The sequence below is a fragment of the Staurois parvus genome, unplaced genomic scaffold, assembly GCF_062004578.1.
Source record: "Staurois parvus isolate SC_StPar_1 unplaced genomic scaffold, SC_StPar_1.0 ptg000470l, whole genome shotgun sequence".
Classification (NCBI taxonomy): Eukaryota; Metazoa; Chordata; class Amphibia; order Anura; family Ranidae; genus Staurois; species Staurois parvus.
The window spans coordinates 3,342,697-3,360,877 of NW_028318266.1; the positions used below are offsets into that span (position 1 = coordinate 3,342,697).

The 18,181-nt window shown below is 45.9% G+C and overlaps 1 protein-coding gene across 1 annotated transcript; it reads right to left on the minus strand.

Annotated features, from left to right (window-relative positions):
- Nucleotides 1–17,011: 17,011 nt before the first annotated feature.
- On the minus strand, nt 17,012–17,831 carry LOC149452562 (olfactory receptor 11A1-like). The gene has a single exon (XM_089689207.1). The coding sequence runs from the start codon at nt 17,814–17,816 to the stop codon at nt 17,046–17,048; it is 771 nt and encodes a 256-aa protein (XP_089545333.1). The 5' UTR covers nt 17,817–17,831; the 3' UTR covers nt 17,012–17,045.
- Between the last annotated feature and the right edge of the window lie 350 nt (nt 17,832–18,181).

The window sequence follows — 18,181 nt, forward strand, 5'->3', positions numbered from 1 at the left end:
ACTGATAGGTGACACTGATGATGGGTACTGATAGACGGCACTGACTGGCATCACTGCTGGGCACTGACTGGCGGCACTGACTGGCACAACCGCTGGGCACTGACTGGTGGCACTGACTGGCAGCACTGCTGGGCTGCACTGGTGGGTGGCACTGGTGGGCAGCACTGGTGGGTGGGCACAGGTGGGTGGCACTGGTGGGCACAGGTGGGTGGCACTGGTGGGCACAGGTGGGTGGGTGGGCACAGGTGGGTGACACTGCTGGGCACAGGTAGGTGGCACTTCTGGGCACAGGTGTGTGACACTGCAGAGTGGCACAGGTGGGTGCACTGCTGGGCACAGGTGGGTGCACTGCTGGGCACAGGTGGGTGCACTGCTGGGCACAGGTGGGCGGAGCTAGTGGGCGCACTGCTGGGCACAGGTGGGCGGAACTTGTGGGTGGCACTGCTGGGCACAAGTGGGCGGAACTTGTGGGTGGCACTGCTGGGCTCCGATCATCAGGGCACTGATCATCAGTGCCCTGATGATCGGTGCCGATCCTCACTCTGACAACTGCCGGTTCTCGGCAGTACTTTCCTCACGATCTGACAGCGTGAGGAAAGTGCAGCCGAGAACCGGCACTTGCATTTCCCTGTGATCAGCGTGTCATTGGACACCGCTGATCACGTGGTAAAAGGCCGGTATGATTGGCCTTTTACCACATCTCGTGATCAGCTGTGTCCGTAGGACACAACGATCACGGAGATCGCCGGGTGCGTGCCCAATGGGGCGTGCAGGAGAGCGCGTTCTGGTGGGACGTCATATGACGTCCACTCAGAACTGGCCGGCCGCAGTGCAGCCGTCATTCGGCTATCTGCGGTCGGCAACTAGTTAAATATCTCCACGCATGCCAGAATGAGAGCAATAATTATGTGGTCCATATTCATGGGTACCTATAATGTGATGACCTGTAGGGGCTTTTAACTACTTACCTAACTAGCCAATTCTGAAACTTCTCACATACATGTAAAAATCTGAATTTTGTTGCCAGAAATTTACTTAGAACCCCAAAAGATTATACATTTTTTATCCTCCCTGGCGGTATTCCCGAGTGTAGCTCGGGGTAAAGTTTCAGCACCACAAGCGGTAACCCCGAGCTACACTCAGGAATACACTGCAGCGGTGCTCCGGGATCTCTTCTTCACTTACCTTGTCCTGCGCTCCCGCGATGTCCCCCCTGCAGTGTCCCCTGTAATGTCCTCCGGCCGATGCCGGCATCTGTCATCCGGGTTCAGTCCCCTGCAACGTCAGGAAGTACGGGGGATGGAACTGGCGGGAAATTGAAAAATGTCAAAATGTGACATTCACTAAATACACTAAAATCACATAGTATTCCATTCCTGTATCAACCCATTTCACATACATTTTGTCCCGAGTGCTTTGTCCAGCGCCCTGCCTGCATTTTTACTGTTCTTTCTGCCTGGAAACTGAGAAACGTCCATGGCGTCCAAAAAGTGTCCCTTTAGGTCAAAAGTGGTTTTAGACCGGCTAGAGAACAGCGATAGTAAATCAGAACCACTTGCAGAATTGAGTGATAATGATTCGTGGGGGAAATTCCTCATCAGACACTGAAAACGATTCTGTGACTTTGCTCAGCGATGTGCGAACTTGGCGCTCTATTTCACATTTCAGTGTTTTTGGTTTGATTATATTATTGAATTAAATTTATTATTATTATTATTATATTATTTTTTATGATTATTTAATAAATTATAATTTATGATTTCATGTTTCAAGTTTTATCCTCCCCGGGATGTTTACTAGACTCTTGTTCAGACAGATTTCAGTGAGTTATTCCTAAGAATTACAGGCCTACAATAAAAAACCAACATATTTCCATGCAAAAAAATGTACCGCTTTGAGCACAGAAATACTGACATAATCAGGCTACTAGGGAGGCTACAACGTGTGCTTGATAAAAAGTCTTGTGATATGTAAAGATGGGTTCACACCTCTCCCTTTCCAGGACTTAAGAAAGCACATGTGTACGAAACATGTTGTCTTGGAAACCGGCCATACCTCCCCTGCTTGCGGCAGCACGCTGGGCTTCTCCTCCATCTCTTGGCTATTGCTGTGACATCATCCCGGGACGCTGCGATCACGTGGTCCCTGCATCTGACAGGCTTAACTTCCTTCATCACCACTGCACATCACCCCCGGCGGACGGGCCGTCCACCTGACCCAGGTACTTCCTCCAAGACACAGGCTCAAGTGTATTTATGTTCCATTGCTTATTCCAATAAAGGTACTCCCCCTAGTGGGGGGTTTTATATTACTACCACCACAGCTCTGTTTTTTCTATGGAGCATTCACACCGAAGTGGAGAGCGGTTCTCTGCAAGGGCATACAAGACACTGTGGTTTTCTTTGTGTCCTGTTTGCACGTCTTTGCAACTGTCAGCTGCGGGGCAGAGCGGTGTGGAAAAATGCAATTTGTCTGCAATTTTCTATATCTCTGTGCAACCCTGCGGTTTTATGCACAGCCAGGGGCGGACTGACCATTTGGAAACTCGGGCACTGCCTGAGGGCCTGGGTTCAGTAGGGGACCCCATGAGATGCCCCTGGTACCTTTTTCATAGGCTTTTTTGAGTTTGGGCAAGGACACAGGGGCCCCATGATCCCCTATTGCCCGGGGGCCCCATGAGTTGTCAGTCCGCCCCTGTGTACAGCATTGCATTGCTGAAAACAAAAAGCATTGCTGGGATTTTAACCACTTCCCGTCCGGCCGCTGTTTATAAATGGCAGCATGGTGGCACTCCAGGGGCGGGTTGCCGTTCATAAACGGCACCCGCATTTTCAAGCTCCAGACACAGTGGAACACCGATCGTCGTATGGGACTGGGAGCGCTCCCTGGGAGCGTGCAGCACCGCATTCCAGTGCCCGCTGTGTCCTCCAATCGCCGTACGGGACTTCTGTGCGAGGTCCTGATCATGTGATCACTGATTGGCCAATCAGTGATCACATGCAGAGTAGTAAGCAAGATGTCACTTCCCACATCATTGCTTACTACGTGTGAAATCTGTGAATGATCACAGAGGTCACATGGTACAGGGCTATTCACAACAGCCTTGTACCATGTGACAAGCTGTGACCAATCACAGCTCACTCAGTATTTCTCAATAACTGCAAGAATGCAGCCAGAGAGAAGGAGAAATGATTCCTCTTACAGCCTTTATGGGTGTAAAAGCAATCAGTGTAAAAAAAAAAAAAATCTTCATCACCCCCACAAGTAGGACAGTGTCACAATGGTGACACTGTACTGCTAGGGTGACAGTATGTTAAATTAAAAATTAATAATATAAAAAAAAAAATTAAAATGTAAAAAAATGTTTTAAAAATTATAATTTTTGGTTATAAACTAATTTGGGTTATTTTTTTTTTACTAAAAAGATAACTGAATACATTTTGGACAAGATTTATGATGAAATATTATTTATTTGCAACATTTTATATGAAAAACACTTTTTTTCTAAATTTTTGGACTTTTTCATTTAAAAAATAATCCCAGTGGTGAATAAATACCACCAAAATAAAGCTTTATCTGTCTCAAAAATATGCTAAAAAATTCATATGGGTACAGTGTTGCATGACCGCGCAATTGTCATTCAAAGCGTGACAGTGCTGAAAGCTGAAAATTGGCCTGGGCAGGAAGGGGGTGAAAGTGTCCAGACAGGAAGGGGGTGACAGTGTCCGGACTGGAAGGGGGTGAAAGTGTCCGGACTGGAAGGGGGGGAAAGTGTCCGGACTGGAAGGGGGTGAAAGTGTCCGGACAGGAAGGGGGTGACAGTGTCCGGACTGGAAGGGGGTGAAAGTGTCCGGACTGGAAGGGGGGGAAAGTGTCCGGACTGGAAGGGGGTGAAAGTGTCCGGACAGGAAGGGGGTGACAGTGTCCGGACTGGAAGGGGGTGAAAGTGTCCGGACTGGAAGGGGGGGAAAGTGTCCGGACTGGAAGGGGGTGAAAGTGTCCGGACTGGAAGGGGGGGAAAGTGTCCAGACTGGAAGGGGGGGAAAGTGTCCGGACAGGAAGGGGGGGAAAGTGTCCGGACAGGAAGGGGGTGACAGTGTCCGGACTGGAAGGGGGGGAAAATGTCCGGACTGGAAGGGGGTGAAAGTGTCCAGACAGGAAGGGGGTGACAGTGTCCGGACTGGAAGGGGGTGAAAGTGTCCGGACTGGAAGGGGGGGAAAGTGTCCGGACTGGAAGGGGGTGAAAGTGTCCGGACTGGAAGGGGGGGAAAGTGTCCAGACTGGAAGGGGGGGAAAGTGTCCGGACAGGAAGGGGGTGACAGTGTCCGGACTGGAAGGGGGGGGAAATGTCCGGACTGGAAGGGGGTGAAAGTGTCCAGACAGGAAAGGGGGAAAGTGTCCGGACTGGAAGGGGGTGAAAGTGTCCGGACTGGAAGGGGGTGAAAGTGTCCGGACTGGAAGGGGGGGACAGTGTCTAGACAGGAAGGGGGTGACAGTGTCCGGACTGGAAGGGGGGAAAGTGTCCGGACTGGAAGGGGGTGAAAGTGTCCGGACAGGAAGGGGGTGACAGTGTCCGGACAGGAAGGGGTGAAAGTGTCCGGACTGGAAGGGGGGGAAAGTGTCCGGACTGGAAGGGGGTGAAAGTGTTCGGACTGGAAGGGGGTGAAAGTGTCCGGACTGGAAGGGGGTGAAAGTGTCCGGACAGGAAGGGGGTGAAAGTGTCCGGACTGGAAGGGGGTGAAAGTGTCCGGACTGGAAGGGGGTGACAGTGTCCGGACTGGAAGGGGGTGAAAGTGTCCGGACAGGAAGGGGGTGAAAGTGTCTGGACTGGAAGGGGGTGAAAGTGTCCGGACAGGAAGGGGGTGAAAGTGTCCGGACTGGAAGGGGGTGACAGTGTCCGGACTGGAAGGGGGGGAAAGTGTCCGGACTGGAAGGGGGTGACAGTGTCCGGACTGGAAGGGGTGAAAGTGTCCGGACAGGAAGGGGGTGAAAGTGTCCGGACAGGAAGGGGGTGAAAGTGTCCGGACTGGAAGGGGGTGACAGTGTCCGGACTGGAAGGGGGTGAAAGTGTCCGGACAGGAAGGGGGTGAAAGTGTCCGGACTGGAAGGGGGGGAAAGTGTCCGGACTGGAAGGGGGTGAAAGTGTCCGGACTGGAAGGGGGTGAAAGTGTCCGGACTAGAAGGGGGTGAAAGTGTCCGGACAGGAAGGGGGTGACAGTGTCCGGACAGGAAGGGGGGAAAGTGTCCGGACAGGAAGGGGGTGAAAGTGTCCGGACTGGGAGTGGTTAATGGAACTGAGGTTCTTCCTCTCAGAAAAAAACTCATAAGAACAAAATCATAAAACACAGAAATGTTTATTATCGTATATTGAAATGTTTTGGGGTGCATAACCCCTAAAAAAAGGAATAAAAAAAGGAATAAACCACAGTTTAGCCAAACAACCATATATAGAAAAGTATAAACTCTCTTCTAGATGATACATAGGGCACAATATACCAAGTGGTATCTTACCCAGTATGCAGTAAGATACCACACAGTTTTTTTGTAAACATTTGCATTCACTAAAAAATGCTACTAAAATACAGCATGAGTTATTTTTCCAAGTCGTGCGTTATTTTAGCAGTGAAAACTATGTGTTAATGTTTCAGCTGTCAGCGAGGTTCCCCACTGACAGCTGAATGTAAAAAAAAAGATTTGCTGGTCCCCCCTTTATCCATACCAAGCCCTTCGGGTCTGGTATGGGTTTCTAGGGAAAGCCCCCACATCAACAATTTTTTAAAAAATGGAGTGCCCCCCACCCACCCAAATCCTTACCAGACCCTGATCATGCATGCAGCATGCAGCCTGATAATTCAGGAAACGTGCCCCCCCCCTCCTGAACCATACCAGGCTACATGTCCTCAATATAGGGGTGCTTTGGGGCAAGAGAGCTCCCCCCCAAAGCACCTTGTCCTCATGTTCATGGGGACAAGTACCTCTTCCCCACAACCCTGGCAAGTGGTTGTTGGGGGGGGTGCGGTTTAACAAGGAGGCCCCCAGTTCTTGGCCTCTACCATGTATGGGGTACATGGTACGGCTACCGATTCACAAAAACAAAAAATGTAGTGGAAAAAAAGGCAGGAGACAGTCTTTGAAAAATGCTTTTATTAACCTCCCTAGCGGTCTGATTATGTCAGTATTTCTGTGCTCAAAGCGGTACATTTTTTTGCATGGAAACATGTATTTTTTTTTATTGTAGGCCTGTAATTCTTAGGAATAACTCACTGAAATCTGTCCGAACAAGAGTCTAGTAAACATCCCGGGGATGATAAAATTTGAAACACGAAATCATAAATTATAATTTAATAAATAATCAAAAAATAATATAATAATAAATGTAATTCAATAATATAATCAAACCAAAAACACTGAAATGTGAAATATAGCGCCAAATTCGCACATCGCTGAGCTCAGTCGCAGAATCGTTTTCAGTGTCTGATGAGGATTTCCCCCACGAATCATTATCACTCAATTCTGCAAGTGGTTCTGATTTACTATCGCTGTTCTCTAGCCGGTCTAAAACCGATTTTGACCTAAAGGGACGCTTTTTGGACGCCATGGACGTTTCTCAGTTTCCAGGCAGAAAGAACAGTAAAAATGCAGGCAGGGCGCCGGACAAAGCACTCGGGACAAAATGTATGTGAAATGGTTTGATACAGGAATGTTATACTATGTGATTTTAGTGTATTTAGTGAATGTCACTTTTTGTCATTTTCAAATTTCCCGCCGTCCCGTCCCCCGTACGTCTCGACGCTCGCAGGGGACGGAACACAGATGACAGATGCCGGCATCAGCCGGAGGACATTACAGGGGACACTGCAGGGGGGACATCGCGGGAGCGCAGGACAAGGTAAGTGCTGGAGGGATCCCGGAGCAACGCTGCAGTGTATTCCCGAGTGTAGCTCGGGGTTACCGCTTGTGGTACTGAAACTTTACCCCGAGCTACACTCGGGAATACCGCCAGGGAGGTTAAAAGAAGAGAAAAGAAAAAGGCCTCAGGAGTAGATCCAACGTCAAGCACCATGCCCGTCATCGCCGCTGTCTCCCACCGTCTTACAGCTCCTCTGGCCTGACAGTTCTTAAATATCTAAAGGGCGGGGCCACCGGGTGACCCGCCCCCTTGTGACGTCACCGACCGGGGCATGAGACATTTCATGATAAAAATGGACTGCAAGAGGCTTGTATTTCAGTGTTGGGTACGTTCAGTATTTTGGGGTTAAATGTAATTTCTACTGTGTAAATTGCACTGCTTAGTGAATGCTGCGGCTTGGGAGGTAAGGGTTAGCTCTGCTGGCCAGGTTTTCCTAGGCTTCTCTGAGTGACGCACTCTCCTGGGCAAAATGTATAAAAAGGAACTGAATCTAGATCAGCAGCTTTTTGGGGACTGAACTGCTAAGATGTAAGCTGGAACTCTGCTGGGGTACCACTCCTTGTAGGAACGTAGTTGGGGTTCCAGGGGGCATGGACTTATATAGACTTCTGCTGCCAGTCAAGGATTTATTAGACAGTTATGTATTATTGACACCAAATTATGGATTTACTTCCAATAATGGACTCTTGCCTTGCAAAGGACTTTTGAAAGATTTGACTACCTAATGAAGGTATGACTACCTCTTTGGGCACTGCAACAGGGGCACTTGTCAGGAATCTGTGTTAGAGATATCTTTGAGACCTGCTTCTGCATTACATTAAACTACTTTAGTAAAATAACTTTGTTGTTCCATTTAACTGCCTGGTCTGAAGTCATTAAAGGGGTGCATGCATGGCGTATCAAAGAAAAGGGCTTATTCAACGGGGCGAGAGAAGCTAGAGAAGTTACAGTATAGAGGTCTAAAAAGCAGAGAAACTGTCCTAAGGAGGTTGTTACTGACTACCATACTTGTGTCTAGTGCTTAAGCAGCCAACCAGCCAGGAAGCTGGTGACATGGCATGGAAGATGGAAACTCAGGTAGTGAAGAAGTTTAATGCTTGGCCCTTTGACTGGTGATCGATTCCTCAATCACAGCATGGAGTACCTGGGGACATAGCCTGGCAGTCACAAGTGGAGTAATGAGGCCTCAGGAGGAGAACAAGCAAGTAATGTGCTTCTTGTATCCAATGGCAACATATGGATCATAGTCACTGAGAGTGAGGCGACGTGAAAGGACTGCTAGGTTGGTGGAGACCGGTACAAGCTCTGTGGCACTTGCTCAGAAATGCTACACATCTAAGGAGAAGAGATCTATAACAGAAGTTGTGTTCATAGAAGGGGCGGACTGACCATTTGGAAACTGGGGTACTGCCCGAGGGCCGGGGTCAGTAGAGGGCCCAATGAGATGCCCCTGGTACCTTTTTCATAGGCTTTTTTGAGTTTGGGCAAGGACACAGGGGCCCCATGATCCCCTATTGCCCGGGGCCCCCATGAGTTGCCAGTCCGCCCCTGCACCTATTGGTGTTAATAAGTGACACTGTGAGTATCCTCTTCTTTTCACTGTTCAGTACACCGCCACCACACCAGGTGAAAGACCAGTTCATCTTCAAATTAAGTCAGTAGCACTCATCTGCATATTAACCATTTACCCCCCTTCCTGACCAGGCCATTTTTTGCGATAAGGCGCTGCGTTACTTTAACTGACAATTGCGCTGTCATGCAACACTGTACATAAATTAACTGTATGTCCTTTTTTCCCATATATCTTTCTTTTGGTGGTATTTAATCACCTCTGTGTTTTTTTAATTTGTTATGCTATCAACAAAAAAAGGCTGACCATTTTGAAAAAAAAAATTATATTTTTTTGACTTTTTGCTGTAAAGCATAACTAGTAAAAACATGTCATAAATTTAGGCCAAAATGTATTCTGCTCCATGTCTTTGATAAAAAAAATCCCAATACGTGTAAATTAATTGGCTTATGTGAAAGTTATTGTATTTACAAATGGCGGTATATATACTGGAAATGTAATTTATTTATTTTTTATACTAGTAATGGCGGTGATCAGCGACTTATTGAGGGACTGCGGGACTGCGGTGGGCATTCTGACATTGGGGTGGAATTGACTAACTTCCACTGAAATCCCCAGTGATACGACTACAGTGATCAGTGCTAATAAAAAGCACCGACACTGTACTAATGACACTGGGCAGGAAGGGATTAACATCTGGGGCGATCAAAGGGTTAACTGTGTGCTGCGTGTGTATTACTGTATTTGTTGTGTGTGTTTTACTAGGGAGACATGCTGGCAGGAGAGAGACCTGTGTTGTTTACACACAGAAATCTCCCCTGTCAGTGATACTGGGCGATCGCCGGTTGCCACCGGGGAATCTCCAGCCAGAACCCCGTAATTGACATCTGTAGCTGCCAATGGTGGTGCGAGTAGAACGGCCCCATATATATATACCGTATTTTTCGCCATATAAGACGCTCCGGAATATAAGACGCACCCAATTTTAAAGGAGGAAAATCTAGAAAAAAAAGATTCTGAACCCAATACTGCCCACTCATCACGTAATTTCCACCGTTGCCCCCCACTCGTCATCACCATCACTGTTCCAGTACAACATTGCCCCCACATTAGTAATAATAGCCAGTAACATTGCCCCCACATTAGTAATAATAGCCAGTAACATTGCCCCCAACATAGTAATAATAGCCAGTAACATTGCCCCCACATTAGTAATAATAGCCAGTAACATTGCCCCCAACATAGTAATAATAGCCAGTAACATTGCCCCCAACATAGTAATAATAGCCAGTAACATTGCCCCCAACATAGTAATAATAGCCAGTAACATTGCCCCCACATTAGTAATAATAGCCAGTAACATTGCCCCCAACATAGTAATAATAGCCAGTAACATTGCCCCCACATTAGTAATAATAGCCAGTAACATTACCCACACATTAGTAATAATAGCCAGTAACATTGCCCCCACATTAGTAATAATAGCCAGTAACATTGCCCCCACATTAGTAATAATAGCCAGTAACATTGCCCCCACATTAGTAATAATAGCCAGTAACATTGCCCCCACATTAGTAATAATAGCTAGTAACATTGCCCCCAACATAGTAATAATAGCCAGTAACATTGCCCCCACATTAGTAATAATAGCCAGTAACATTGCCCCCACACTAGTAATAATAGCCAGTAACATTGCCCCCAACATAGTAATAATAGCCAGTAACATTGCCCCCACATTAGTAATAATAGCCAGTAACATTGCCCCCACACTAGTAATAATAGCCAGTAACATTGCCCCCAACATAGTAATAATAGCCAGTAACATTGCCCCCAACATAGTAATAATAGCCAGTAACATTGCCCCCACATTAGTAATAATAGCCAGTAACATTGCCCCCACATTAGTAATAATAGCCAGTAACATTGCCCCCACATTAGTAATAATAGCCAGTAACATTGCCCACACATTAGTAATAATAGCCAGTAACATTGCCCCCACATTAGTAATAATAGCCAGTAACATTGCCCCCACATTAGTAATAATAGCCAGTAACATTGCCCCCACACTAGTAATAATAGCCAGTAACATTGCCCCCAACATAGTAATAATAGCCAGTAACATTGCCCCCACATTAGTAATATTAGCCAGTAACATTGCCCCCACATTAGTAATAATAGCCAGTAACATTGCCCCCACATTAGTAATAATAGCCAGTAACATTGCCCCCAACATAGTAATAATAGCCAGTAACATTGCCCCCACATTAGTAATAATAACCAGTAACATTGCCCCCACATTAGTAATAATAGCCAGTAACATTGCCCCCAACATAGTAATAATAGCCAGTAACATTGCCCCCAACATAGTAATAATAGCCAGTAACATTGCCCCCACATTAGTAATAATAGCCAGTAACATTGCCCCCACATTAGTAATAATAGCCAGTAACATTGCCCCCACATTAGTAATAATAGCCAGTAACATTGCATTGCCCCGCTCCTCACCTGTTGTTGTAGATCCGTGCTATGGTAGGATCCACGAGCAGAGGGGGTGATGACGTCAGTGCGCACCGCCGGGTGTACTAAGATGGCCGACCGCTCCAGAGATAGGCCAAAGCCACGGCCTTTCCTACGGCCGTGGCCGCGCCTCACGGATTCTCTCTCTATTCGTCGTATAAGACGCACCAACTCCCCCCCCCCAGTTTTGGGGAAGAAAAAGTGCGTCTTATACGGCGAAAAATACGGTATATATACATAAACGCCCTGCCACCCTTCCCCCCCTGTAGCAGTACTTCTGCTATAGGACACTTGGGAAGCGGGGTTAACAGCCTCTTCCAATTCAGTGGAAAAGCAGAATGGTTGGCCGCCCAAACTGCAATGTGGTGGATGAAATCCTTTATTGGAATCCTTTACATGCAATATGATAAGAACATAACAGCTCCAAGACAGGACAGAGGAGTAGTAGACGCGTTTCACACCAACTCGTACTTAGTCATTACTAATGACTAAGCATGCTTTCATGTGAAACGCGTCTACTACTCCTCTGTCCTGTCTTGGAGCTGTTATGTTCTTATCATATTGCATGTAAAGGATTCCAATAAAGGATTTCATCCACCACATTGCAGTTTGGGCGGCCAACCATTCTGCTTTTCCATTGCATCTGTGATCATGGATCAGGCCAGCACCTGCGTGTCTGCGGAGGGGTTATGCAGATTCGGCACTCACCTGGAGCGTATCTTTTGCTCTTTCAGCTCTTCCAATTCAGATTCAAGTCTTCCTCCTAACTTCTCTCGAACTCGTTTTTGCTCACACAAAAAGAGGGAGTTATGTCAATTCCTTAGAACTCACAGTAGGTGGAAATGGGCGGGGTTTTAAAGAACTCCTTGTCATTCACAAGTGCTGGTGCGCCTGTTTGTTTTCGCCCACTTTTTTCTTCATTATTTTCCTAAGATTCTTGACTTATCCCCCCTCTTGTGTAGGAGAGTCGCCGGGGGGCGGTAACCCTGATGAAGTCACGACGCACGTGACGCAACGCTTCGTTTCGTCATTTCCGGTGACGCAACGTCCGGACGCCGCGGCCATATTGGATTCCCCAGTGCATGCAGATTTATCCATAGGTTGTGGTAAATCAAGAGGACAATTCTGGAGTGGAGAATTAAGAGAGGAGATGGAAAGCCTGGGTATTCGCGAATTCCCTTTCTGGGTATATTTCCAGATCAGACATTATCTGCTCTCTCATAAACCCCCTCATAACTGGCATCGCTCTCTTACCCCATTTGAATCTGCATGCGCGAAGGCTGAACCGCGGAAACATCTGATCTCGGAGATCTACCCACTTCTAGTGGAGAGCCGGTCTTATGACTCCCTCCCCGCATGTCGGGCTTGGAGGAGAGATCTTAATGCTGAGCTGTCGGACTCAGACTGGGACCTGGTCTTCCAATACTTTCATAAATGTTCCCTCAATGTCTCGACACAAGAAAACAGCTACAAAATAGCCTCTAGATGGTACCGAACTCCTTCAAGAATTCATCATTTTAACCCCGCCTTCCCCAACAGCTGCTGGAGATGCGGGACTCCGGATGGGTCCTTTCTTCACATTTGGTGGTCTTGCCCGATTCTTCAACCATTTTGGCAGGAGGTCCACAGGTTAGTAGTGTCTATAAGTACCTTACCCTTAGCTCTCTCTCCTGCTCAATTCCTCCTCCATCATTCTTCCCTTCCCAGGGCTCAGTACTTTAAATCATTAGCCATGCACATGATCAACGCAGCCAGACTCTGTATTCCGGTTCTGTGGGGCTCCACTCGCTCTCCCTCTATACGTGAATGGCTCACCCGAGTGGGTAAAACGGCGGACATGGAAGAACTGGTTGCGACTGCTCTCGACACTCCTACGAAATTCTCTCACGTATGGGCCTGTTGGACCCATTTTCTGACTACCCCGGAGTATCGATCCCTCATGGACCAGCCTGTCTGAACCTGATATGGACTTCTCGATAGTGTCATTTAGTAGTATTTGACCTGAGGGTGCTATCATACTCCCCCCTGTGTTACATGCGCATTCTTTCGACGCCGATGAAAGCGTATGTTCCACCCACTCCCGTTACTGTTTGTATTGAGGATAAGATATTTTTGACAGTTGTCCCCTCTCTTATTTTACCCTCCATATTTGCTTCCCTTCCTCCCTCCCCCCTTCCCTCCCCCCCCTCCCCTCCTTCTTTTTTTTTTTTTCTCTCTCTCTTTCTTTCTTTCCCTTTTTTCTCGCCCTCTCTTGTCTTTTCTTTTCATATGCTTACACACGTCTCGGACAATTTTTCCAATAGAACATTGAGTAGGTGGTCAGCATCACCTCCCGCAATTCGTCAGCGGTTCCCACGACAATTACTCCTACATTCGCACAATTCCATCATCGTATTCTGTAGTATTGACTTCTACTTAGGTATCGTATTTGCTCGTCTTCCCCCTACAGATTTTTACCGCAAGACAATATGGTAGGAGGCCAAACGTCTCTTTCTTTTTAGCACTTGACAAGCCTACCTAAATATTACAGGCACAACCCTGTCGTGGCCTAGTTCATCCACACTGTTTGGTTTTGCGTTGGACCTCATTTACCTTTGTATGATACATGCTTTGCTGTATGTCCTATGTACACTTCATCTGTACATTTTCGTGTGATCACTTGTATCTTGTTTTCAATAAACTTTGTTTTTTGGGAAAAAAAAAAAGAGAGGAGATGGAATAAGGAGTCTGCCAGAGGAGATATACCACTGAGGTGGAAACAGCTTTGGGGCCCTGTGTGGGTCAAGGAGGGGAGGTGAGCAGGCATTGCTGCCATTTGGTGGATTTAATTTGCGCCTAGAAGTGGAGAACACGTGTGTTTTTCAAAAAAGCACAGAGTCACATGCATGGGCATTTTTTCTTTTTCACTCATGATGTATATATAGTGTGTGTGAATAAGGCACTATTTTATGTGGATAATCGATATATTATATGAGTTTTTATTCACTATTTTATTCACTCTTATTTTGTACATTGGAGTTTCTAATTATATGCACTGCATAATAGGTTTTTTCACAGTGTGTGTTAATTCACTAAAGTATAAATACATTTGGTTGCACTATTTGTTTCATTACTGTGTACATTAGTGTGTACTACATAGATTTGTCACATGAGAATACGAAATTTATATTATTAATTTTTTTGAATGCACTTTAATTTTATTTATTTATTTTTTATGTGATATAAGCGCTTCACTATTTTTTTCTTTCTTTTTTTTTTCTTGCTCTTTCAGCTCTTCTAATTCAGATTCAAGTCTTCCTCCTAACTTCTCTCGAACTCGTTTTTGCTCACACATCAAGCAGGGAAGGTCTCATGAAACAACAAGGCCAACACATACTGCTCTCCATATAACACATACAGATGTAAAAGACAAAACTCACATAAAATCAGTTCACATCCAGCCCAGGGGCGGACTGACAACTCATGGGGCCCCCCGGGCAATAGGGGATCATGGGGCCCCTGTGTCCATGTCCAAACTTAAAAAAGCCTATGAAAAAGGTACCAGGGGCATAGAATAATAGAAACGTGTTTATTTTCAAAATTGTTGCTCTTTTTTTGTTTATATTGCAAAAAAATTTAAAAACTCAGTGATTAATTACTACCAAAAGAAAGCTTTATTAGTGAGAAAAAATGATACAAAAAGTGTTTGGGTACAGTCAGGGGCGGACTGACAACTCATGGGGCCCCCGGGCAATAGGGGATCATGGGGCCCCTGTGTCCTTGCCCAAATTCAAAAAAGCCTATGAAGAAAAAAAAAAAATGTACCAGGGGCATCTCATGGGGCCCCCTACTGACTCCTTGGGAAGTGCCTGAGTTTCCAAATGGTCAGTTCACCCCTGATCCAGCTCACCGCTCCGCTAGCAAGATGGTGGTGGCATGACTTCCCAGATTCGGCTCCTCTCTCCTCCATATAGTATTCATGTCACATTTTTGTATTGTGTATATTTTGTTGTGTTTCTTGTGTGGAAATGACGGGATGTTGTGTGTTTGGGTCTACTGGAGGGACCTAATTGTATCTGATTACAGTTGTATTGTTAAGAGTCCAAGTGTATCCGATATAATGCCTAGAAAGCTGACCCATAGTATGACCAAGCATCAGCTAAGACTGAATGTACAGGGGTTATACAAAAAATGGAAGCACTACATGATTTGCAGGTGTGAAAGTGATGACGTGTTTTGCATTAAAATTGGAAGTCATGTAGACAACTGATGTAAAAGTGAATGCAGAGCTCAATCTCAGTCCCATGAGTCCTGTGAAGATTGAGAATGAGATCTGCAGTCACTTTTGCAGCAGTTGTTTCCATATTCTGGATCTTAATCCTGTGCAAAATTGTCTCTTTTGGTCAGCTGACCATATCGACCGTGCCTATGCTTATCAAACGACATTTTCCTGGAAAATGTATATGCCGTCAGAAACTTTGATACAGTACCTCATGGCACGGCAAATAAATTGGCAACTTCAGTCACAGAAGCACCAGCTAAACAGCACCAACAGTTTTCCCTCTTTGAAGCTCAGTAAGCTCTGACATGACTCCGTATTACTAACAGTGGATGCCATGAACAGGGGCGGACTGACCAATGGAAACACGGGCACTGCCTGAGGGCCCGGGGTCAGTAGGGGGCCCCATGAGATGCCCCTGGTACCTTTTTCATAGGCTTTATTGAGTTTGGGCAAGGACACAGGGGCCCCATGATCCCCTATTGCCCGGGGGCCCCGTGAGTTGTCAGTCCGCCCCTGGCCATGAATGATCAAAGTGAGGCTTCTCACCTGTTAGCAGGGGCGGACTGACCATTTGGGAACTCGGGCACTGCTCTAGGGCCCAGGGTTGGTAGGGGGCCCCATGAGATGCCCCTGGTACCTTTCATAGGCTTTTTTGGGTGTGGTTTGAGTGTGGGTGAGGACACAGGGGCCGCATGATCCCTTACTGCCCGGGGGCCCCATGAGTTGTCAGTCCACCACTGCCTGTTAGCTAAGTGTCTCATCACACAGCGAAGCAAAAGAATGTTACATCAGTTCCGTTTTCATCACAAAAATGTCGTCACTTTCACACCTGCAAATCATTCTGAAAAAGCAGAATAAAAATCAGCCAGATAGTAAAGTAAAAGCAGCAATCATTATATACATGACACATTGTAAGACACACTTAATGTGACGCTCTGGGCTCTCCCCCCCAAAAAATGTAAATTCAGCAGCTACAATTACTTCCAGCTCAGATTGCCTGAGCGATCTGACCTGGAACTGGGAGCGGGTACCTGTCAAAACCAGATACCTGCTCCCTCCTCCCCCTCAAAAAGTGCCAAATGTGGCAGTGAGGGGGGGCGGGGCAGACAAACGGAACTTCCCCTGTTGGGTGGAGTTCTGATTTAACCCCATGATTGATGTTAACGCCTTCCCAGCCAGTGTCCCTGGTACAGTGACAGTGTATAATATTAGCACTGATTATTGTATTAGTGTCACCATTGATGCCAGTGAGTCAGTTAGTGTACCTCCCAGCCAGCATCATCTAGTGCTAGATTTTACACTACACTACCACAGGCCCACTATAAGTCATTGGTCACTGACCTTACCAGTATAGCATCATGGCTGTGCAAATTCCAGTATAAATTCCATAGTTTGTAGACCCTCTAACTTTCACACAAACCAATTAATACACACTTATTGGGATTTTCTTTTTTAGCAAATACATGGAGCATTACATTTTGGCCTAAATTTATGAAGAAATTCATTTTTTTAATTGGATATGTTTATAACGAAAAGTAGAAAATATTTTTTCCCAACACTTTCAGTATTTTTTAATTTGTATAATAAACAATAAAAAAAACCAGTGGTTATAAAAATACCATCAAAAGAAAGCTCTATTTGTGTAAAAACGATTAATAAATTTAATTTGGGTACAGTGTTGCATGACTGAGAAATTACCAATTAAAGTAGCGCAAGGCTGAATAGCAAAGAAATGCCCTGGTCATGAAGGGGATAAAACCTTCCGGAGGTCAAATGGTTAACCTTATTCAATTTATATAGCTTGTCTTGCAGACTGATAGGTATTTCTGTATGGCCAACTTGATCTCTTGGTTTCTCAAGCTGTAGATTATGGGGTTCAGTAGTGGGGTGACCACAGTGTACAACAGTGAAACCACCTTTTTCATGGCCAAAGATTGCTGTCCTGAGGGTACTACATACATGGCAAACAGTGCCCCATAATAAGTGCATACAACGGTAAGGTGGGAACTACAAGTAGAGAAGGTTTTCTGTTTTCCAGTGACCGAAGTAATCCTCAAGATGGTCAAAAAAATACAAACATATGTGAAGGTGATGAACCCAAATGGTAGAACTGTCACTAGACTGGATAGGGCAAACACCACATACTTTGCTACAGATACATCTGAGCAAGATAATTTCAAGAGAGGAAGAAAATCACAGAAAAAATGGTCAATCACATCGGGACCACAGAACCACAAGGTTTGCATGATCAATACTGGGATGAGTGTTGAAGTAAATCCCAATAACCAGGAACATAAAACCAGATATAAACAAAGCTTAAGATCCATAATTGTGGTGTAGTGCAAGGGCTTACATATGGCCAGATATCGGTCATAAGACATAACCGTGAGCAGAAGACACTCCATGCATGCTGAACCTCCATACACTAAATACTGTGCAATACAACTTCTAAGGGGCACAGTGCTAACCCCCAATAATGTTACTTGGAGCATGCTAGGAACAATGTTTGTGGTTAGAAGGACATCAGAGAAGGACAAGTTACCCAAGAAGATGAACATTGGTGATTGAAGGCGATAATTAGTTGACACCAATAAAATGATAACAGCATTTCCAGTTATGGTCACCAGGTAGATGATTAAGAATATAAAGAATATAAAATACCTAAAATCTTGAAGGTTTCCAAACCCAAGGATTTTTATTTCTGAAGTATGTGTCCTGTTCATTGCATGTGCTGTAGGCAAATAAAAAACAGTATACAAGAGAGGAGAGCAGAGGGAGAGAGAGAAGAGAGCAAGAGGGAGAGGAAGAGGAGGGAGAGAGGGGGAGGAAGAGGAGGGAGAGAGGAAGAAGGAGAGAGAGAGAGAGAGAGAGAGAGAGAGGGAGAGGAGGGGAAGGGAGAGAGAGAGAGGGAGAAGAAGAAGAG